Raw genomic sequence first — 22,031 nt, 5'->3', positions numbered from 1 at the left:
AAATGGCGGCTGGCGGAGACATTGTCTCCGCCGGCCACGGACCTCTAGCGGAGGCGGTGGGGAGCAGCAAAAAAAACGGAAAAAAAAAAAATTTCCCGGGACATTTCCCGGAAAATGCTAAAATCGTGAAAAAGGTCCAAATCCCTTGAATGTCCCGGGAAATTCGGGACAGTTGGTAAGTATGAGATAGAGTGCCCCGATGCCAGTGCTGAAAGAGAGTGCACTGACACCAGCACCTTAAGGCTCTTAAAGCGGAGTTGCACCCAAATTTTGAACAATATCTGTATGTATTCTCTTCCTTGCCTAGATGCTGACATGCCGTTTAAAAAAATTTAAATCGACGTAATTACCTTTTATTTTTCTATTCTTCTTTGCACTTCCTGGTTCTCCTCCTGTGGGAGTAGGCATGTTTCTAGCCTCTCCCAGACTCCTGGGAGCTAGTCTCAGGCTTCCCAGGATGCCACTGAGCATGTGCGGGAACGAGCGGTGAATGCTGGGAGCACAGCATTCACCACATCCAGGAAATAAATGCTTGTGGGCTTCAAATGCCCACAATGAAGATGGAAACCGCCTACAGTGAATAATATAAGTTATTCTTTCCGAAGAAATCTGACACAGGCGGACATATTACACACAATATGTGAGTATGTAATGCTGAGAAGAAAAGTTTGTGAATGAACTCAAAAAAAAAAAAACGATAGATAGGTGGACCCCCGCTTTAATATATGCAATTTATACAGTTAATTTTTATCACTTGAATTACTTTTCCCATTATTGGCGTGAGTGGGGCCTCATGTCTAAGTTATGCCTAAGGCCCCACAAAGCCTAGAGCTGCCTCTGAGGGGTGGCACCTTACGGGCGGCATTTCCCCATCTTATACTACCGTCCGTTTTTTTTGGGTGGGAGGGGGGGTACAGCATTTCATTCTTGCACCCAGGCAGAAAAATGTCTTGGGCCAGCCCTGAGTATTGGGTAAAGTGGTCAGTCACCACCAGTATATTTCCAGTTCTTCTTGAATCATTGTCAATGCAATGATAATATATACAGAAATAGTCAATGGGGCCCAAACTCTGCAAGTGCTCCATTAGAGTAGCTGAAACTGGCAGGGCTTTCCTCTGTAAACATTTGAGGCAACGTCTACATAGACTAGTCATGGTATCTCTCATCTTGGGCCAATAGAAATGGTCTTGAACTAGGCCATACATTTTCTCAGGTCCCAGATAACCATGGTTATCATATAGACATATTTTGGAAACAATATGAAAGAACCACTTGTCATTTCCCAGGGTGGTCATGATACAACACCAACATGATAGAGCAGTCCTTTGTCTATCTTAAACTTCTCCCAATCTCTTTAGGACCTGACCACACTCGGTAGGGAGGGCCTTCCTCAACACCTCTTGGTCTTTGGCACTCAAGGCCCTATACAAAGGTCCAATTAGGGTGTCAGCCCGTGGGAGTAGGCGTGTTTCTAGACTCCTAAATATCCGCTGTGGAGATATGGAGCAGTTCTCAAAGGACCCCTATGCTGCAGGAGAGGCAAGCATGTCTGGCACAGCTTTTGGTCCACCCTCTATGGGGACTATTAGCTGCATTTCAGAAAAGGCCACTTGATCTTCAACCATTGCAGCCATAGCTCACAGAGCACCAACGCTGGGACCAGGGAGATCTCCCCATTCACTGTTTTCGGTAACAGAAGTCAATCCTGGATGTCTAGATAGAGCATCCACCCCAATGTTCTTTGGGCCAGGTTTGTACTTCTGGGGGAAAATTGATAATTGGATAAGGCAGCCAACCCGTGATGTCACCAGTTTCTTACTTGTGGACTGGATAGTTGCACTCACTAGGAGTCAGGTTTCAGTTGATAAAGGCTATTGGTCATAGCCCAGCTGGATACTCTTGGTGCAACACTCCGCACAATCCTTCAAAGCTAGCATTGATATGGAGCACATATGGCTTCTGGGCATCAGCATATGCTGGGACTGGTGAATATGTCAGCTTTTTCTTCAATTAAGGAAAAAGCCTCTTTACATGCAGAATTCCAGTGGTCCCCAAAAGCACTTTGGGAAGACCTCTATTGATTAATTTGACTGCACACATCAGTTTTCAACAGGACATGAACAACTTTGGCCACGTTTGAATACCCTTATACCCTTGTTGCATCTATGTCTATGCTGCCTCGGCTCCCGTGGAGAGGCTATGCTTCTGGCTCGCCCTGCGCCCATCACCGCGCACCGCACTTGCTGTCCGGGTTGGTGAGTGTGTTCGATCCAACTATTTGGATATACCAACATTTATTCATTTATATACTTAATATAATTTTTATTTTTATATATGAACACCATGGCTCATTATCTTCATATGTATTTTTTAGGAATTTTGGGGTACATCAGCTCCTGATGAGTGGGAATGCCCACGAAACGCGTCAAGCTCTGTTTTTGATGCCCCAGCTACATTTTATATGGAACTCTATCCATTTACACCATGGTTTCTTCCAACTATTTTATTTAGCAATGATACGTATACCATGCGAATGCACCGATTGGTACCAGGCATGTGTCTGCCAAGAATATTACGCTTCCTTATTTTCAAATATAATTTTTATTGAATTTTTGACAAGGAAAAGAGAAAACAAAAACAAATACGAAAAAATAAAAAGCATATCATAATCGATATAATACATCCGTGGTCTTTCTATTAGCATTCTGACAAATACCGTCATCATATATCCTTTCCATTAAAGTGTTCCATTCTATCTGCATGGAAACTGGCCTATGACATCATTTATCCTCTTTAGATTCGTGAATCCGTCTTTGTAGTCCATAGGTATATTAACCACCATACAGTATTACAATATAACCGGAATGACATCTTCCCAATATTTGCTTATTCTTACATAATTCCATCATAGTTGGTGTGAATGGAAAGTTGTCTGTTACTGAAATAATAGACCACTTATTGCACAGAGAAAAGAAAAAAAAATATATATAAGAAGTAAAGGCAGAGTGGAAGGGGTGGGAAAGGGAGGGGGGGGGGGGGAGGGTTATAGATAGACGCGAGCGCGATGGATCCGGCCAAGGTTCTATCCCGTAGCCGCTACCTAGTCAAGGGGTTCTCAAGAATTTAGTAAGGTTTGTCCTTCATCTGAGAAAATATATATGTTCCAGGATAACCAGTTTCTTGAATGTTTGTCTTGTTTGTGTTGGGCAGTCAGTATTAGGTCTTCCATCTTTTTGATTTCTTCAACTCTACGTAGCCACATTCCCACCGTAGGGGGTGTACTCTGTTTCCACAATGCTGGAATACAGGACTTCGCTGCATTGAGCCGCTTCCTTATTTTCAATATTAAACCATGTGCTGTATATGTGCATATATATTTTCTACCACATTATGTGTATAATTCGCATACTTATATGAAATGAAAACATTTGTTACTGTATATGAAATGAATACTCTCTTTATTGTTTGTTATTTATTATAACCAATAAACACTTTACAATGCTATTTAAATATGGTACCATTCATCTCCACTACCTAAGCGCTTCATATAAAGTCCCAAATTCCCTTTTTTGCATAAACCCTTATACTAAACTGTGGTAGTTTCCACAAAATCCACTGCTTCATCTTTGGCTGGATCAGTGACCACTTCTTCAGCATACGATGTTACCCAACTTATATGATTTATGACCTGCAGAACTTGCACTTGTCTGTTGACAATTTCAGTTGCTCTTCTTTTAGGGGATGTAATACTGGTATGAGTCATTCTTCATGCTCTTCTATTGTAGCCCCAAACACAATAATGTTGAGGTACACAAGACATTCCCTGGGTACTAGGTCACCCATTAACCTTTAAAATGTTGCAGGTGTACCTCTTAAGCCTTGTGGCATGCAACTAAATTGATAGAAGCCCAAAGGACATATAAGCTCTGTCTTCTCTTGATCTTTAGCTGTCATAAGAACTCGCTAGTATCCAGACTGTAGGTGTAGCATAGTGAACCAACCATTTCCATCTAAAGCCTCCAGAGTTTCTTCAATTCTTGGAAGGTGTATATTGATCAGGTATTGTCCTCTGATTCAGAGTTTTGTATTCTACACAATAGGGGAGGCATAGGGATTCTTACTATCCACATTGATTTCTTGGTCTTTCATCTGATGTAGTGTCTGTGTTTGCTCATCCACATATTTTGGTGCTATCCTGAACCCCCTGAAGTGAAATTTACTGGCAGGATGCCAAAATTTACAAACGGCACCAATTTTTTTGAAGGCAAAAATCAGGAAAATTACTGGCAGAGCCGCATTCTTTACTGACGCTGCAAAAAAGTACCTAAAATTACTGTTTTCAGTGCTAAACAGTGCAAGTATAAATGTTTGAACTATAAACACATAGCTTGTGCTATTAGCAAAGTGTTTAAGTTGAACAAAAGTCAAAAAACATATTTGTCCATTGACATGAAGGTCAGGTTACTATAACCCAGCCAGCACTGGGTTCCCCCCTTACATCAGAGTCTGCAGGGATCCCCCTTACAGTGAAAGGGAACTCTTATGTAAAGGGGAATGCTGCAGATCATGATCGAAGGGGTAACTCTGATGTAAGGGGAGGCTCTGGTGACCAGAGACCACCTTATATCAGAATCCACTGCATTCCCTTTACATCAGAGTTCCCACTTAGATCAAGGTCTGCAGCATTTCCATTTTAACTGTAAGGGGCAATCCTGCAGACTCTGATGTAAAGAGGAATGCCAGGAACTCTGATGTGGAGGGCACTCTAGTGACTACAGACCACCTTCCGCAGAGTGAATACATTAAGGTAAGGGGAGTTATTAATATAGGGGGAACCTTTATATCAGTGCCCCTTACATTATTGTATTCACTCCCCATACATCAGCAACTCCCCCCCAGACTGGCCTGACGGCACTGTCACTGACCTCCTCTTAGGTGCATCGTGCAGGGCTCAGTCAGATGGCTCCAGCTTGGCAGCTCTGGTTTTCCTATGGTCACAGTCCACACATGCCTAACTTCTCCCGTGACCCCCATGATCCCAGTGGCGCTCCCACTCATGACTCCTCTCCCAACTCCCCCTCAGAGACTGCAGACATGATGTAGGAAATGGTCAGAGGCTGCAAACAGGATACTGGAACAGGAGATGGTCAGAGGCTGCAGACAGGAGATGGCCAGAGGCTGCGGGCAGGAGATGGCCAGAGGCTGCGGGCAGGAGATGGCCAGAGGCTGCGGGCAGGAGATGGTCAGAGGCTGGTGGCAGGAGATGGTCAGAGGCTGCAGGCTGGAGGTGGTCAGAGGCTGCGGGCAGGAGATGGTCAGAGGCTGCAGGCAGGAGATGGTCAGAGGCTGCGGGCAGCGGATGGTCAGAGGCTGCGGGCAGGGGATGGTCAGAGGCTGCGGGCAGGGGATGGTCAGAGGCTGCGGGCAGGAGATGGTCAGAAGCTGCGGGCAGGAGATGGTCAGAGGCTGCGGGCAGGGGATGGTCAGAGGCTGCGGGCAGGAGATGGTCAGAGGCTGCGGGCAGGAGATGGTCAGAGGCTGTGGGCAGGAGATGGTCAGAGGCTGTGGGCAGGAAATTGTTAAAGGCTGTGGACATGGTAGTTTGGTCCACTGCCCCCCTTCATATTACTATACCTGTCTCCACATCAGTCAGTGACACTGTCCGCCTTCTGTCACTCACTGTGACTGTGTCCCTTATATCTCTCCAGTCACAGTCAGGCACAGTGTCCTCCTCTACTGGACTGGCTTCACCCCCCCAGTAATGTCCTCCTGTGGCTCCTCTCTGCACCAGTGTGCCCCCCCCCCCGCTGAACCGCCGAGAAGAACGAGTGGCGGCTTCCGTTTAAAAATGGTGCCAGGTGGCGACATTGAATTACTGAGCATGCGCCGCCCAGCCTGCAGGCTTCGGAACGGCATATGCACAGTTGCATGGCCGGCCCACAGCCATCTTTTTTATGCCCGTAACAGACATTCATGGGCACCCCGAAAATGGGGTGAAATTTACGGCTGCCCGTAAACTAATGGGCAGTTGGCAACACTGCCTCTGGGGTCTCTCTTGGAAGGGAGTAGCATCAGTTAGTCTAAAAGTATGTTAAGCACTCTTAGCACAGCCTACATCTATATTATCTGTGGAAAAACACCTCGGGTAAATCTGGCAATTGCTGTGTCAGTTTCCTGTTCCAGAAAACTTTGGGTCATTCAAATCAAATTTATGGGTAGAAGCTGTATTGCTGAATTGGACTCTACACACTTCAAAAATGGGGTAAACAACCAGCACTGGGTAGCAGTTAGCTATAACTTGATGATGACCAATTGGTGGAAATTTTCACTGAGCACTCACCAATGTGATACATCACTCTATGCTGAGAGCTAACAAATAGAAAACATCACAGAGCTCTTGAAGCTCAGATGGGATATCAACTTTATCAGAAAAAACAGTCTGACCTCCTTTAAATAACTTCTGGAAAGCACTATACAGTATCCTGCTATACAATTGGTGCCCAGAAATACTGAAGCTGTGAAGCAATCACCTGTGTCAGGACATACAAGAGCCATGGTCTCCATAAGAAGAGTGTTCTTGTTTTGTAAATATGGAACAGTTGCAATTACTTGCAAGCTTTCATCAACGGGACGCACAATATTCAGGCCCCACAAAAAGAGGTATGTGGCCCGAGTACTCCTGGTAGAATGAACAGTAAATAAAGGTAGCTGGAGAACCTGTGTCATATAAAGCTGGGGTATGACAGCGACTTTATTTGTAGACTTACAGCCTGTGTAGCGTCCTTTTGGCTTTGGTCTGAAAAGCCCCTCTCTGCATCTTTGCTTCTGTATGGGAAATGCCACACTTAGCACTGTTCCCCCAGTGTCCTCATGACATTGTTTTGCAGATGGCCAGAGTGACCTCACCTAAAACACCTCTAATAATTCCTACTCCTGTGTGAAGCAACTGGCTAGGCAACCAAAGATTTTGTTTGGTTGGACTCAGGATGTTCTCTTTGGGGAGAGATAGAATAGTGATCTTTTTTTTGAACACTGCTCACTTTTTTGGGAATACAAAACTCTTCGCTAATTTCATTATCTCATGGAGAGAAGCAATTTTGTCAGATAACATAATTTTGAGAAGCTGTGCAAAAGGACAGAGAGGTAGCAAGACTCCTGCTAACTGACTGGTTCTTATAGAGCGGAAACCTCTTGTCCTTCTTTCTGATGAGACATATGGTATTCAGCCACCCTCTGTTCATGATCATAGTATGGCTCAAAGTGATCAGACAGTACCTGTTTGAAATCCATTGCACTTGCTCCCTCTTTAGTATCTCAATACAGTACAGGTGGATTAATTTGGCAGCTGGGGACCTCAGACTTTCAGTGACACACTGTCACTTGCCTTCTTCTAAATAGGACCACTCCCTTAGACATTAGAAAGTGTGCTCTTTCCAGACTTTGAAACTTTCTTCTTCTTGTGACACAAATACATTATCAGAAAGCATGTTTATCTTCTTGTAATGTGCTGCCTGTAAACCCTGTGATAACATTTTAGTCAGTTTGGCTAAAGCATCACTTGCATTGACACTATCATTATCCATCCTGTGAGAACAGCTATCTAATACAGGTTCTTTATTTACATGATCCAGTACAGGTTAAATCTACCATCTAGTAGGAGGTTGAGGATACTGCTCTGGATTATAAGAGAACCAGAACCTTTGTTAAGTGGAAGAGTATGTTTGATAATAATGTTGGCAGTGCCTCCACCCAGGACAGGACCTCTGTTAAGAGAAGGGATTCCCTTCCTGGGGAATTACCAGTAATCTAATGAAAGTAATTGGGCACAGAGGAACTACTGTAACATCAACCATAGGTATGTCAGTATGCCAGTATGGAAATAATACTGTACAAGCTTTGTATAAGAAGAGAATATTTATATGTACACCCAACACACAAACAGGTATTATAAGCAAAGGGCCTGATTCTAGTGCAATTGTGCACATATACCCAGGTATATACAGTTATTAATAGAGATATCTCCAGGTGAATGTTGCAGCAAAGTTCACTTGTAGTGGCCACTGAGGACGAATGTGATGCAGCATCTGTCTTTGTGTCGGACACCTGAAAACAAGATCGGCAGTGATGGGGAGATCCTCCAGATGTTGTCCAACCAGTCTGGAACATAGCTTCTCACATGCAGAAACTGTGATGTGGCACTGATACTCAGAGTCAGCCTATCTACTCTGTGCTTTAGTCCCTCCCTAGTAGTTTCTAATCTGACATGCAACCAGGCCTCTCACTACCACAATTGTCCATCAGATGCCTAACCTGGCTCTGCTGATCGTCGAGACCAAAGCTAAAATTAGCTATAGAATCCCAGATCAGAAGGGATAGGGTTAACTAAAACAACAGGAGCTGCATATAACTAAAATAACAGGAGCTGCATATAAACTCTATTGCAATAAACATGCTCACATACTAAGACACTAGAAGGTGACCACTGCATAAATACCATAGCACAGACCTAGCTATCTGGCTCTGTGCCTTTGAGATATTAGCAATAGGGCAGAGACTTGCCTGCCACTAGGATTCAGATAAAGAAGTTATGGGCAGCTACAGTTAAAACACAGAACATGGGAAAAATTACCTTATAGTATTTGTTTCTGGTCTGGATAAAATAGCATTGCAGCAATGCAGCTTCTGTATGTGGACATGTGGTGTCAGCTCCTCTTATTCTTTCCACTTTCTCCTTCTTAGGTTTTCAAGCCAGCCTAGCAGGGACAAGAAGTGCTACACAGTTATTTCTATGTTAAGCATCATTTACAAATAGATGGCAGCAGATCCCTAAAAAGCAAAAGCAAATTTATCTTTATATTTATTATATTTATATTGTGTAAACTACAGTGCCATCAATCCACCATGTAATAGAGATGTGCACGTTTGAAGTCCAAGCCTATGTGATGACTATTGCTCCTTACATAGAAACAGTGGAGAAATAATTATAGACCAGTACCAGATGAAAATAAGGGAAGAATACCTGAAAAAAAAACTAATCCTGCCACCTCATCTAAGGATTGGTAAACTGCAATATATTACATTTTTTGTTTTTGATTTAGGTACGCTTTAAAGTGGTTGTAAACCCACATAGAGGGAAAAAAAGACCTGCAAGACAAAGGCATAATGAGCTAGTATGCATAGCATACTAGCTCATTATGTAATACTCATCTGAGATTGAAACCCCCGCTGCGGTGCCCGTACACAGCTCCAGCCGGCAACATCGCTCACTGAGTTACGGCGCTGTGATTGGCCGGAGCCGCGGTGAGGTCACTTGGGAGCCACCGGTAACGGCACACTCACTGAACGTGCCGTTGCTTCAGTGTGCATGTGCTGATGACGTCCACACATGTAGATACAAGGAATATCTCCTAAACCGTGTAGGTTTAGGAGATATCCAGGGTAGCTACAGGTAAGCCTTATTATAGGCTTACTTGTAGCAAAAAGTAGATTGTAAGGGTTTAAATAGGCTAAATTGGTTTTCTTGTTTAGACTTTTTTCCTTTATTTTCACCTTTGATCTGACCAGTAAGTCTGTCGTTTTTCAGCTTCCTTAAGGCCCCTTTCACACCGGGGCATCAGCGGTAAAGCGCTGCTATTTTTAGCAGCACTTTATCGTCGTTTTTGCGGAGGTTTGCGGCCGCTAGCGGATCGCTTTTCACCCCCGCTAGTGGGCAAAAAGGGTGAAAACGACCCGCAAAGCGCTACTGCAGCGGCGCTTTGCGGGCAATTTAGTGGCGCTGCCCATTCATTTCAATGGGCAGGGGTGGTTTAGGAGCGGTGAATACACCGCTTCCTTCACCGCTCCAAAGATGCTGCTTGCAGGAGTTTCTTTAACATCCTGCCAGCGCATCGCCTCAGTGTGAAAACACTCGGGCTTTCACCCTGAGACTGCATGGGAGCCGTTTTTCAGGCCCTTTACAGGCACTATTTTTAGCCCAAAAGCGCCTGAAAAACGCCTCAGTGTAAAAGGGGTCTTAAGAGACCAAGTTTTCCACTAAAAATGGCAGTTAGAGGGTTAAGACAAACCATTTAACACTGACAGGGGTGCTTATAATGGTCAGCTATTATTTATTTATATAAAACATTTCTCCCTATTATTATTATTATACAGGATTTATATAGCGCCAACAGTTTGTGCCGCTAGAGTTTGGCTCTCATTTGTTACTCAAGCCCAGTCTGCTAGTGCATCTAACACTACCCTCACCTCAGATTGAGAATGCTGCTTCCAAGGGTGTCTCTGTTGCTACTTTCTCCAGACTGGTGACGCCCTAAGACGGATGTGTTACTGGCAGGATCACCAGGTAAAAGAAAAGGAAAACAAATGTATCCATCACATTGAAAGCTGTAGTATATTACATTTTTGTTTTTCTATTTATTAGTCACTAAAAAATTAAAACCTAACTGCAGGTAACACACCCTTTGGAATAAGGTTTTATGTATTGGTTAACCCCTTCCCGCCTAGCGTACGCAGATGTGCGTACTCGGCTTTCCGGGGTTATACTGGGATGATGCCCACAGCTGCAGCCATCATCCCGGTACTGTTTTTTAGAGCTGGCGATCGGCTTTCCAGGTATAACAACCGATGTGACTAAAAGCCGCTCGGCTGTTATACCGGAGGAGCGGGAGTGGACGTCCCCCCTCCCGCCGCCTCCTGCCGCTCTTACCGGGCCTCCGGTTAGTGACAGTCTGGGTCGAAGCCGTAAGCGGCTTCGTTCCAGCCTCCTAATAATAAACACGGAAGAGACGTCATGATGTCACTTCCTGTTTACTCGGCTGCCAATGGCGCCGCTTTTGAAAAAATATACAGTATTCAGAATCACCGAAAACGGCGATCTGAATACTTTGAAGTGCAAAGGAGGGATGGGGGTCTTTTAGACCCCCCATCCCTCCATAAAGAGTACCTGTCACCACCTATTACTGTCACAAGGGATGTTTACATTCCTTGTGATAGCAATAAAAGTTATCAAACATTTTTTTTTTTTAAACACAATTTATAAATCTAAAAATAAATAAGAAAAAAAATGTAAAGCGCACCCATCCCCGCGAGCTCGCGCAGCAAAGAAAACGCATACAGAAATTGCGCCCGCATATGTAAACGGTGTTCAAATCACACATGTGAGGTATCGCCGCGATCGTCAGAGTAAGAGCAATAATTCTAGTACTAGACCTCCTCTGTAACTCTAACCTGGTAACCGTAAAAAAAATTTAAAGCGTCGCCTATGGAGATTTTTAGGTACCGTAGTTTGTCACCATTCCACGAGTGCGTGCAATTATAAAGCGTGACATGTTTGGTATCTATTTACTCAGCGTAACATCATCTTTCACATTATACAAAAAAATTGGGCTAACTTTACTGTTTTTTTTTTTTTAAATTCATGAAAGTGTCCCGTTTCCCAAAAAGTTGCATTTAAAACACCGCTGTAAAAATACCGTGTGATATAAAATATTGCAACAATCACCATTTTATTCTCTAGATTCTCTGCTAAAAAATATATATATAATGTTTGGGGGCTCTAAATAATTTTCTAGCAAAATATACGGATTTTAACTTGTAAACACCAAATGTCAAAAATAGGCTTAGTCATGAAAGGGTTTTTAATAACAGCTAACCCCTGTAAGCACCCATATCAGTGTGAAAAGGTTTGTCTCTACCCTCTAACTGCCATTTTTGCTAGACAGCTTACTGGCTGGATCAACAGGTAATATATCTATGTTATGTTGGGGTGGGGGTGTTAATGCCATCGACATATTGTAACATATATGTCATTTTTTAATGTGGCTATAGTTCCAGTTTAACCACTCTACTCTTTGTCTTGCTGGCCTTTATCATCAAAAGTGAAAGAAAATATCACCAGAACAGAAATGTAAGGGAAAACTTCCAATGGGACACTAGTTCCGTTGATCCTGGTAACAACCAGGAAGTTCCCACACTTTGGAGAGATTTAATTTTGCTTCCTGTTGTGGCTATGCAACAGGAAGTGAAGGGAAGTCTCCCACTGACACAGGTGGCAAAACAAAAACTGAGAGTGGCCCTGAACTACTCTATTCAAAATGAAAAAAAAAAATGAAAATGCTTTATTTTACTTTTACAAAAGCTGGTATTCCATAAGTAGATTTACCACAATCAGGTTCCTCTGTAGGTTACTGCAAGTTTTATTTCAAATGTACTTTAATGCTTTGACATTTATATATCTTTGAAGGACTTTTACCAGCTTAATGCTTTTCTTATGACTAGTAATACTAAAAGAGCTGCACAGATAATAAAATGAAACACAGCGTCCTCCGATATCTGAGATGCAAGTGTTGGTGAGGTTATTTCAGCAAGGCCCAACAGCCTTTCTCTTGGAATTCCAGATAGCAGTGCACTGAAACATGAGATCTGTTACCAAATATAGTTGACTGGAGGAAGAATGACATGGTCCTGTGGGAACAGATGCTAGTTCCAGGCCACATTCACCTCATCAGTGCTGTGGGGACAAAGCAATACTTAATGTATAGCTGTACACCTATTTCTTCTGAATAAGAGCCTATACTCAATTCTCAGAGGATTTGTAGGTGAGCAATATTTTCTTATTTCCAAATACATGCTAAAAATATTGAGCAATTTTAATATTTATTGTATTTTTATAGTTATACGTTATTTGTGTTTGAAAAAAAAATTCTTTCTTATAAAACACTTTGTTAAAAAATTCAGCAAATTGATAATTTGACAAATTTGCTTTGTTCTTCTAAATACTGTTATTGTAAATAAGTTTTAGATAAGAACAATTAATAATATGAAAAATGAAGAACTGACTTTATAGTTCATTAATATATATAAACTTGTAATCTTTTGTTCTTAATAAATCAAAGGGAGAAAGCATGATTCATATAAGACACTGCTAATATATTGGTATTGTTGATTTAAGAAATGGTTCCCTGTTATGTGTTACATAACTTTCATATGATAAGTTTAGGATTTGGTTTTAGTGTTATATTATTAGCTATGTATAAATCATGAAGTCTGAAAGCATTGCAATATGTGTTTTTAATTTAACATTTATGCTTTTCTTCTAGAATATAAATTATACATTATGTTTGGCATGTTTTCCATGATACTTCTGTGTTGTGCAGAGTCCAGTAGTCTAATGTGCGTTTTTTTTTCTGGAGATGAAACTTACTGGGAAGTTGATGTTTTGACATGAGAGCCATACATTAATTATCATTTCTTTTTGCTCCAGGGCTACCTCTTAGGATGGCAAACAGAGCTCTGAATCAAGCTCTGCCCCTGTCTCTTATAACAAAGGAAATCTACGCTAATGAGAGGAAAAAACAGAACTCTCTGCCTGAAAGTATGTCTGAATCTTCTTCCCATGATTCCTTCTATGATACTCTGTCAGATTTCCGTGGTGACTCCAGTGATGGAAATTTCTCAGAACTTTCTGCCTTCCTTAGTCAAGAGGAAATGAACAAGAGTCTTGACATTGCAAGGGAAGCATTTTCAAGACCTTTGTCGGAGGATCAAAGACAGAGTCATGTTTTGAAATCTACTCATAATAACCCACCTGACAGATCTTACAAGGAGTTAAAATTAAGCAACACAACATCAGAAAACTCCAGAAAAAGGGAAAATGTTATAAATAAGTTGGGTAGAGCTGGTGGTTCCAATAAACCTGGGGGTTCAAATATGAGAGGAATGGTTTCTCCATTTCTGACTGCCAGCCCGAGTATAATTCGAACCTTGCAGGCCCAAAAAGCTTCTAAACTTCAAGGAAAAAGTGGCTCGTCCACACTTCCAATTCCAAAATCCAGAAACAAATCATGTTACAAGGATCTAAACTCTCAGAGTGACATAGCTCACAAGGCAGCTACTTTTATCGAGGAACTCTCTGCAATATTTCGAGAGACAAACAAGGCAAGAGATAGGCGCCCTAATGGAGATTCCTCTTCTCCAGATAGTGGTTATTTGTCACCAAAAAAAGAGAATACTATTGTCATAAACCCCACAATTAATGAAAGTGAAATTGAACCACAGCCAGAGGTGAACACCATGGAAATGATGAGTACGAAAGAGGAAACACTAGGGAAAACTGAGAATGAAAGCAAGCCGCCTGAAGAAGAGACAGCACAAAGTCAGACTAATAAATCTCACACCCCTCCTTCAGCTGCTCGATTTATTCAGAAGCTCAAAAGTCAGGAGGTGGATGAAGGGAGTCGAGTAAGGCTGGAATGTAGAGTGACAGGAAACCCCTTTCCAGAAGTGAGGTAAGTCAAAATGCTTTACTCACCTATAGCACTTTCAAAGTTCCACCACATAGCAAAATATCTGATTGTATTATGCAACTATGTATGCCTTTGTAACTTAATTGTAAGTTTGGTTATTTTTATATTTGGCAATAAATCCCAGCAAAGCATTTCAAATACCTTAGCATTTGCTAGAAAGCTACAAAAATGAAATTAGTATCACATGAAAGGCTCAGCATTAGAACATTTTTAAATAAATTAATTTCAATGAAAAGAGAGAAACCATGCAAACAAATGCTGTCTTATGGTGCGGTGTATTGTAAATACAATTCTCTCCTGAGCAGTCTTTCCTCATTTTGAGCCTTAAGGGTACCTTTTCTTGGTGTGCAGGTGTCTCATCAAGGGGCATCTTGGCAGCCCAGCACTTAGAGGAAATCGAAGCAGCTGAATAAGATTCAAGATTTGACAACCATGCTTTGAAAGCAATACCTTATGTGTCAGAAGGTTTCATCTTTTACTCCCCTTCCCCCATACATAGCACACTTTCTCAGGGAACATACTGGACATTTAAAAATGGGAGCTATCACAGTATTAGAAAATCTGTAGCACAGGCTGACATTTTTCCTAATAAGTCTAAATGAATTGATACATACTAGATTCATGTACCAGATCTAAAAAAAAAAAAAGGAACTACAATTTGAGTGATAAAGGCTGCTAATGTGGCAGGGCTTAGCTGTGTATGTTATCTTGCTTGCTGATCATAGTATTGTAGTTAGGTTAAATTGCATAAACTGCCTATGATAAGTCATAATCACTGTGGCATGCACACAAAGTTTTACTGTTAAACCTTTTTCTTTCTATGATTATTGAAAAAGTGAGAACTGCATATAGATATGCACTTGTGTGATATTTTGTAATCCCTGAACAAAAAACAGCCACTGAAGCTTAAAATTAGCAGCTTTTGATAATTACTATAAACCCAAACAGGAATTTGTCTCTCTTTTGTTTTTTTGATTTTTTAATTCTAAAACGTCCTTATTAGGGTTTTTTAGAAATAACACAGGAGATTAGAATAAAGAGAACAGTGAGATTTGGTTATTACACGATGTAATTTTGACTGGCTCACAATTTGGTAGCCAATTTTTCAACAAAGCAGCATCTTGAACACTAGAAGAAAATACATGGCATAAGTACAATTACCATTGTAGTGATCTGTTGTACATTGTGAAAAGCTATATAAATATTGTGTAACAAAGATCTAGGTACAATGTTCTTAAGCCTCGTACACACAATAGGACTATTCGATGACAGGCTGTTGTCACTAAATCTGACCGTGTGTATGCTCCATGTTGGACTTTCCACCAACAAATGTTGGCTAGCAGGTTTTCAAATTTTCCGCAAATGTGTGTTGTCGGATTTTCCACGCGTGTGTATACAAGTCCGTTGGACAAAAGTCCAAAGTACAAATACGCGTGCTCGAAAGCAAGGACGAGCCAGAAGCGGTTGGTCTTATAAACTAGCGTTCGTAATGGAGAAGTAACATTCGTGACGTGGCAAATTATGAAATCTCCAAATGCAGCGCACATTCTCTTCTTCTTTAAAGGGATAATAATGAAGCTGCTTTGCTGGTTATACTGATGGAGTTATTGCAAACTAATTTTCAAAGGCTTTTTTTTTATAGTGATATCAAGAATAATATTATTATGCTTTTTTTTTTTTGCGCAAGTTACCACAGCACCATTATCCTGTAGTTTTTAAGATCAAAGATACAACTATGTTCGTGTCCCTTGTCAATTTTACATAGCCAAGTATTATTCTCCACAATTTTTTTATTGTGCATTAAAAAAATAAAACAAATAAAATTAGACATGCTATCTGCCAATAGAACATAACCAAAAAGTGCATTCTATGCATCCAAAAATGTAGAAAATATACCAAATCAAATCATTATTCAACCAAAAAAATAATGTCAAAGCAATAACTCCAAGGCCAATAATAAATAACACGTTATCTCCTCCGATTCCGCAACATGTCTGGTTGACGAACGGCCGTTCAAAAACTAACTGAAAAGAGCAAACTGAAAAGCGCAAATTGAAAAGTGCGAAATGAAAAGTGCGAAATGAAAAGCGCAAATCAACACTCACCAAACTTCTAACACGAAATTAGCAGAAGCAGCCCAAAGGGTGGCGTAAAGAAGCTGAAAAACCACGTAGTACGTCTAGTGCGTCACTACGTTCATAATTGTTGGCCAACAATTGTGTGACCGTGTGTATGCAAGACAAGTTTGGGCCAACGCCCTTTGGACAAAATTCCACGGTTTTGTTGGCCAACAATCCGATCATATGTACGAGGCTTTATGCCTTGTACACACAATCTGACTTTTCGCCAACAAAACCTCCAACAAGACCGTGGACTTTTGTCCGAAGGGTGTTGGCTCAAACTTGTCTTGCATACACATGGTCACACAAATGTTGGCCAACAATTACGAACGTAGTGACGTACTAGACATACCACGTGGTTTTTCAGCTCTTTAGCGCCAACCTTTGGGCTCCTTCTGCTAATTTCGTGTTAGTAGAAGTTTGGTGAGTGTTGATTTGCACTTTTCTTTTTGCGTTTTTCCTTTCGTGCTTTTCAGTTCATTTCTGAACGGCCGTTTGTCAACCAGGCGTGTTGCGGAGTCGGAGGAGATAACATGTTATTTATTATTGGTCTTGGAGTTATTGCTTTGACATTATTTTTTTGGTTGAATAATGATTTGATTTGGTATATTTTCTATATTTTTGGATGCATAGAATGCACTTTTTGGTTAAGTTCTATTGGAAGATAGCATGTCTATTTTTTTTATTTTTAATGCACAATAAAAAAATTGTGTAGAATAATACTTGGCTATGTGTTTTACTTTAAATGACAGTTTGGGAGTAGGCAGTTACATTTTAAAAAATACAATGTAAAATTGACAAGGGACACCAACATAGTTGTATCTTTGATCTTATAAACTACGGGATAATGGTGCTGTGGTAACTTGCACAAATAAAAAAAAACAAAACATAAAAATATTATTCTTGATATCACTATAAAAAAAAGCCTTGGAAAATTTGTTTGCAATAACTCCATCAGTTTTACCAGCAAAGCAGCTTCATTATTATTTTATTAAAGAAGAAGAGAATTGTGCGCTGCATTTGGAGATTTCATAATTTGCCATGTCATGAATGTTAATTCTACATTACAAACATTAATTTACAAGACTGACCCCTTCTGCTTCCGAGCATGCGTGTTTGTACTTTGGACTTTTGTCTGACGGACTTGTGTACACGATCAGAAAATCCGACAACACACATTTGTTGGTGGAAAATTTGAAAACATGCTAGCCAACATTTGTTGGCGGAAAGTCCGACAACAATTGTCCGATGGAGCATATACACGGTCGGATTTACCGCCTCCAACATTTCCCGTAGGAAAGTCTGATTGTGTGTACGGGGCTTTACTGTGTGAACCAATAACTTTATTCTTAGAGGGGAAAACTTTTAGGGTTAAGGGAACTGAGAAAATTGGGAAGAGTGGTGGATGTTTGGGGGCTAGGGGGAGAAAGGGGAAAAGTGGTTGGCACAAATACTAGTGTGTGTTATGTAGGGATATAATCAATTAAGTCTATCCTCTGGTGAGGGAGGAAAATGTGGGAAAGGAAGGTCATCCTAGAATAGCATTCATTTTTATATAAAGTCATGAAGTATACATTGGAAGCATTGAAGGTCAGTCAAGTAAATGAATTTTCAGATGTTGATCTTTCCATTTCCTTATATTCATATTTGGTTGAATATATTCATTAAAATATCTCCTGTACCCAGAGTATCATATAAATTAAGAATCACAGTTATCTGTTGATCTGGACAATACACAATTTTTAGCAATTTTTAAATAGCTGGCAAATTGTATTACAGTAAATAAGACTTAATCAGATGTCAATCGGTACTTGCAGGTAGATTACTTAGCAAAAATATTAACCAATGTCCTACATTCAAAGATTTAAAGTGGTTTTAAACTCTGAAAAAAAAAAACAACCTGCAAGACAAAGGCATAATGAGCTAGTATGCATTGCATACTAGCTCATTATGAAATACTTACCTTAGAACAAAGCTGTTGCAGCAGTCCCCGTACACCGCTGTGACAGGCGACATGTCTCCGGAATGTTACTTCTGGATTTGCGGGCTCCGGCGCTGTGTTTGGCCGGAGCCGCGGTGACGTCACTCCCGTGTATGCGTGCGGGAGCCGCCGGTCATGAACAAGCCATTTCTTCAGTGCGCATGTGCCGATGATGTCTGCACATGCGGATACAGTGAATATCTCCTAAACTGTGCAAGTTTAGGAGAAATTCACGGTACATACAGGTAAGCCTTATTATAGGCTTACCTGTAGGCAAAAGTGGTTATAAAGGGTTTACGACCACTTTAAAGTTTTTGTAATAAGCTGTTATACCACAGAATACAGACCAATGTATTCCTAGTACAGTCTGCATCTCCCACCAGGTTCATATATTAAGTAAGCCACATTCTGCTAATGGTAAACACAGTATTTATAAATAGGACCTCACTACTAGACATAGGGGTTGACTTACTAAAAAAGTAGACTGTTCACTTAGAAAAGTGACTGTTTACTTTGGAGTGAATCTTAATAAATTAGGTGAACCTGTGTTCTTTAACTTAAATTTCAAATGATGTGCTAATACATTTTTTTTTAACAACTTCAAGACCACAATACGTATATATACATCATGGCTTTGAAGTGGTTTACCGGGATTATGGCTGAAGATATTAGTCATAACCCCGTATTGATTTTTTACAGCCAGTGGCAGGCTTTCTAATTAAAGCGTTTTGAGTGGCTCCTGAGCCACTGGAATGCTTTCAGAAGCGGTGGGAGGGGACGTCCTCCCTCTTTTTGACCCCAACTCTCTCTATAAAGATGACCTGTCATCCTTATTTCTTTTACAAGCGATGTTTGCTCTCGTGCAGGAGCGAACGCATACCTAAGTCATACATGCATATGTAAATGGTATTCGCACCACACATGTGAGGTATCGCCACGAACGTTAGAGCGAGAGCAATAATTCCAGCATAGACCTCCTATGTAGCTCTAAACAGGTAACCTGTAATTTTTTAAAAATGTCGCCTATGGAGATTTTTAAGTACTGGATTTTGGCGCCATGCCAGGAGTGTGTACAATTTTAAATTATGACATGTTAGATATCAATTTACTTGGCGTAACATCATCTTTCACATTTTATAAAAAAAGAGGTATATATTGTGTTTTTTTAATTTATTCTTTAAAGTGTATTTTTTCCTAAAAAATTAAGTTTGCAAAACCGCTGCTGAAATACCATGTAACATAAAAAATTGCACACCATTTTATTCCCTAGGGTCTCTGCTAAAAAAAATGTATATTGTTTGGGGTTTATAAAACATTTTCTAGCAAAAAAAATGATTTAAACTTGTAAACAAAAAGTGCAAGAAAAAGTTGTAAGGAGTTGTAAAGGCAGATGTTTTTTTATCTTAATGCATTCCCAATTACTTACCTCAGCTCCAGCTCTCTCCAGCGATGTCCTCGAGTGTCTTAGCCTTCCGGGATTCTCCTCCTGATTGACTGAGACACAGCAGTGGTGCCATTGGCTCCTGTGTCCGTCAATCAAAGTCAGTTAGCCAATCAGGGGAGAGAGGGGGCAGGGCTAGGTCGGGGCTCCGTGTCTGAATGGACACACGGAGCTGTGACTCGGCTTGGGTGCCCCCATAGCAAGCCGCTTGCTGTGAGGGCACTCAACAGGAGGGAGGGGCCAGGATAGGCAAAGAGGGACCTGAGAAGAGGTGGATCTAGGCTGCTCTGTGCAAAATCAACTGCACATAGAAGGTAAGTATAACATGCTTATTTTTTTTTTTTTAATGAGACTTTACAATCACTTTAAAGTGATTAAATTACCTAGTACATGATTGGGTTTTCAAAATGAACACAGTTTCACCTTATTTACCAGAATACACTTTGTTATTTGAATGTTCACTTTGCTAAGGGACCAACTTTCACTTCTTTAGTAAATGATCCCCTCTGCACTTATATACAGATTTGTGTAAAGTTGCCATAAACTGTGGAATATAATTTCTTTGGACACTGACTGTGACTGATGTTTTTTCATATTTGTGTACCGTAGTCTTTGTTGAGAAGCTCTGCACTAATTTTCCATCAAATGATCTGACAGTAAAACAAAATGAGCCAAATTAAATTAGCAGGTTCTAGTTTCTCGAACCATTTCAAAACCACGTGAACCTGTTGGTTCTGGAGCCTTTAACATTGTATTTGCTACATTTGTCAAGTTTACGTTTTTCTAAATATCTTTTAAATTGCTTTTTTGAAAATGTTGCAGCAGAGGTCCTTTAAATGATGTACTGTTAACATTTAGCAGCATTCCCTACAGGCTGACAAATTCAGGTACAATTAAGTAAAAAAGAGCTCAAATACTAGTGTCTTTTTCCTCAGCTAAAATGTAAGTTTGTTAGATTAAGAATAATAAAACCTTTATAGGTTAATCAGAAAGGGGATAGCAATAATTGCAACCTGTCTGTTGCAAGCCTGTGTTTAATCTCTGAGTAAGGGCTTTCCACCATTCTCTTGGATCAACAGTGGGGAGGACCCAATGGGGAACCTGCTTATATCATCTGGCACAGGACCAAGAGTTCATACAATGGGAATCTCTGCACCCTGTAACATCATTGGTCCGCCATTGGACAGCACAACTAGATCTCTAGCCTCTAGTGCAATTAAAAAGTGCAGGCCTGCCAATTTGACAGTGAAGAGGTAATGGTAGACTCATAAGAACAATGCTATGCCTTTCCCTACTGCACTTTGCAAAGCCATTGAGCCCTGAATGGCTTAGAGTGCTAATTTCCCCTCTCCTGATCTAAAGACTGCTATTATGTTGACATTCTTGAAATGGTAGTGCAAGCTGTACTTGAATTTAGTCCTATCTGCTACTTGCTGTCTTTATTATCATTATTTATTTAATTTTTATAACAGTACAGGATTGCAGATCAGCTGTACAAATCAAAGGGCAAATGGTCCAGAGATGAAAACAATATGCTAATACAGACCAAGCATTACAAGCAGCTGTAAAGGTTTCATGTTGTACACAGGCTACAATCAGGTAATTTAGCAGTATTGTTCACCAGAGGCCATCCTTAATCTGCTGAGTGGGTTCTGAAAGAAGTAGGTACTTCTGCGCAACAGTCACCAAGGGTCTGATGTCCTACTGCAGAAGAGAAAAGTCAAGCGTGGAGTGAGAGAAAGAAGAGGAAGTAAAGTTGGGTTTGGGGTAGGAGTATAGAGAGAGAATGGGAGAGGCCCTCAGGAGCGGGGGTGGGGTGGGGGGTGGGGGGTGGTTGTCTGACTGTGAGGAGGGGAGAACATCTATGGCTGTTTTATAAAGGCAGCAGAGTGTAGGACAAGCTTGTTTTGAAAGTGCTTTGTGGTGCAGTAGAACATCTAAGGGCTCCACAGTGTGTAAAACTGGGGGGAGTTCACATATAATCTAAGAGTAATCTAAGAATAAGAGTTCTATATAAGGAGCCTATGGTAATAGTCCCTTAGGTGGAAATAGACCAACCAATGCCCCAGGGAAGGAAACCAGATCCTTGGTTAGGGAAGTAAGTGATTGCAAGTCCCCATTTATCAGTGCAGTATATATGGGCAAAAGGGTATGAGAAGTTTATTTAAGTAGTTCAGAGCACAGTTAAC

At 40.9% G+C, this 22,031-nt stretch overlaps 1 protein-coding gene across 1 annotated transcript in view; it reads left to right on the top strand.

Annotated features, from left to right (window-relative positions):
• Nucleotides 1-12,463: 12,463 nt before the first annotated feature.
• The window catches only part of PALLD (palladin, cytoskeletal associated protein), a 486,054-nt gene continuing 476,486 nt past the window's right edge, over nucleotides 12,464-22,031 (top strand). The window contains exons 1-2 of the mRNA XM_073606212.1: nucleotides 12,464-12,593; nucleotides 13,259-14,282. Coding sequence (XP_073462313.1) covers nucleotides 13,273-14,282 — 1,010 coding nt within the window. The 5' untranslated portion in view covers nucleotides 12,464-12,593; nucleotides 13,259-13,272. The remainder of the gene's footprint in view (nucleotides 12,594-13,258; nucleotides 14,283-22,031) is intronic.

The sequence above is a fragment of the Aquarana catesbeiana genome, linkage group LG01 (genome assembly GCF_042186555.1).
Source record: "Aquarana catesbeiana isolate 2022-GZ linkage group LG01, ASM4218655v1, whole genome shotgun sequence".
NCBI lineage: Eukaryota > Metazoa > Chordata > Amphibia > Anura > Ranidae > Aquarana > Aquarana catesbeiana.
This window is presented reverse-complemented; position numbering and strand designations above follow the sequence as displayed.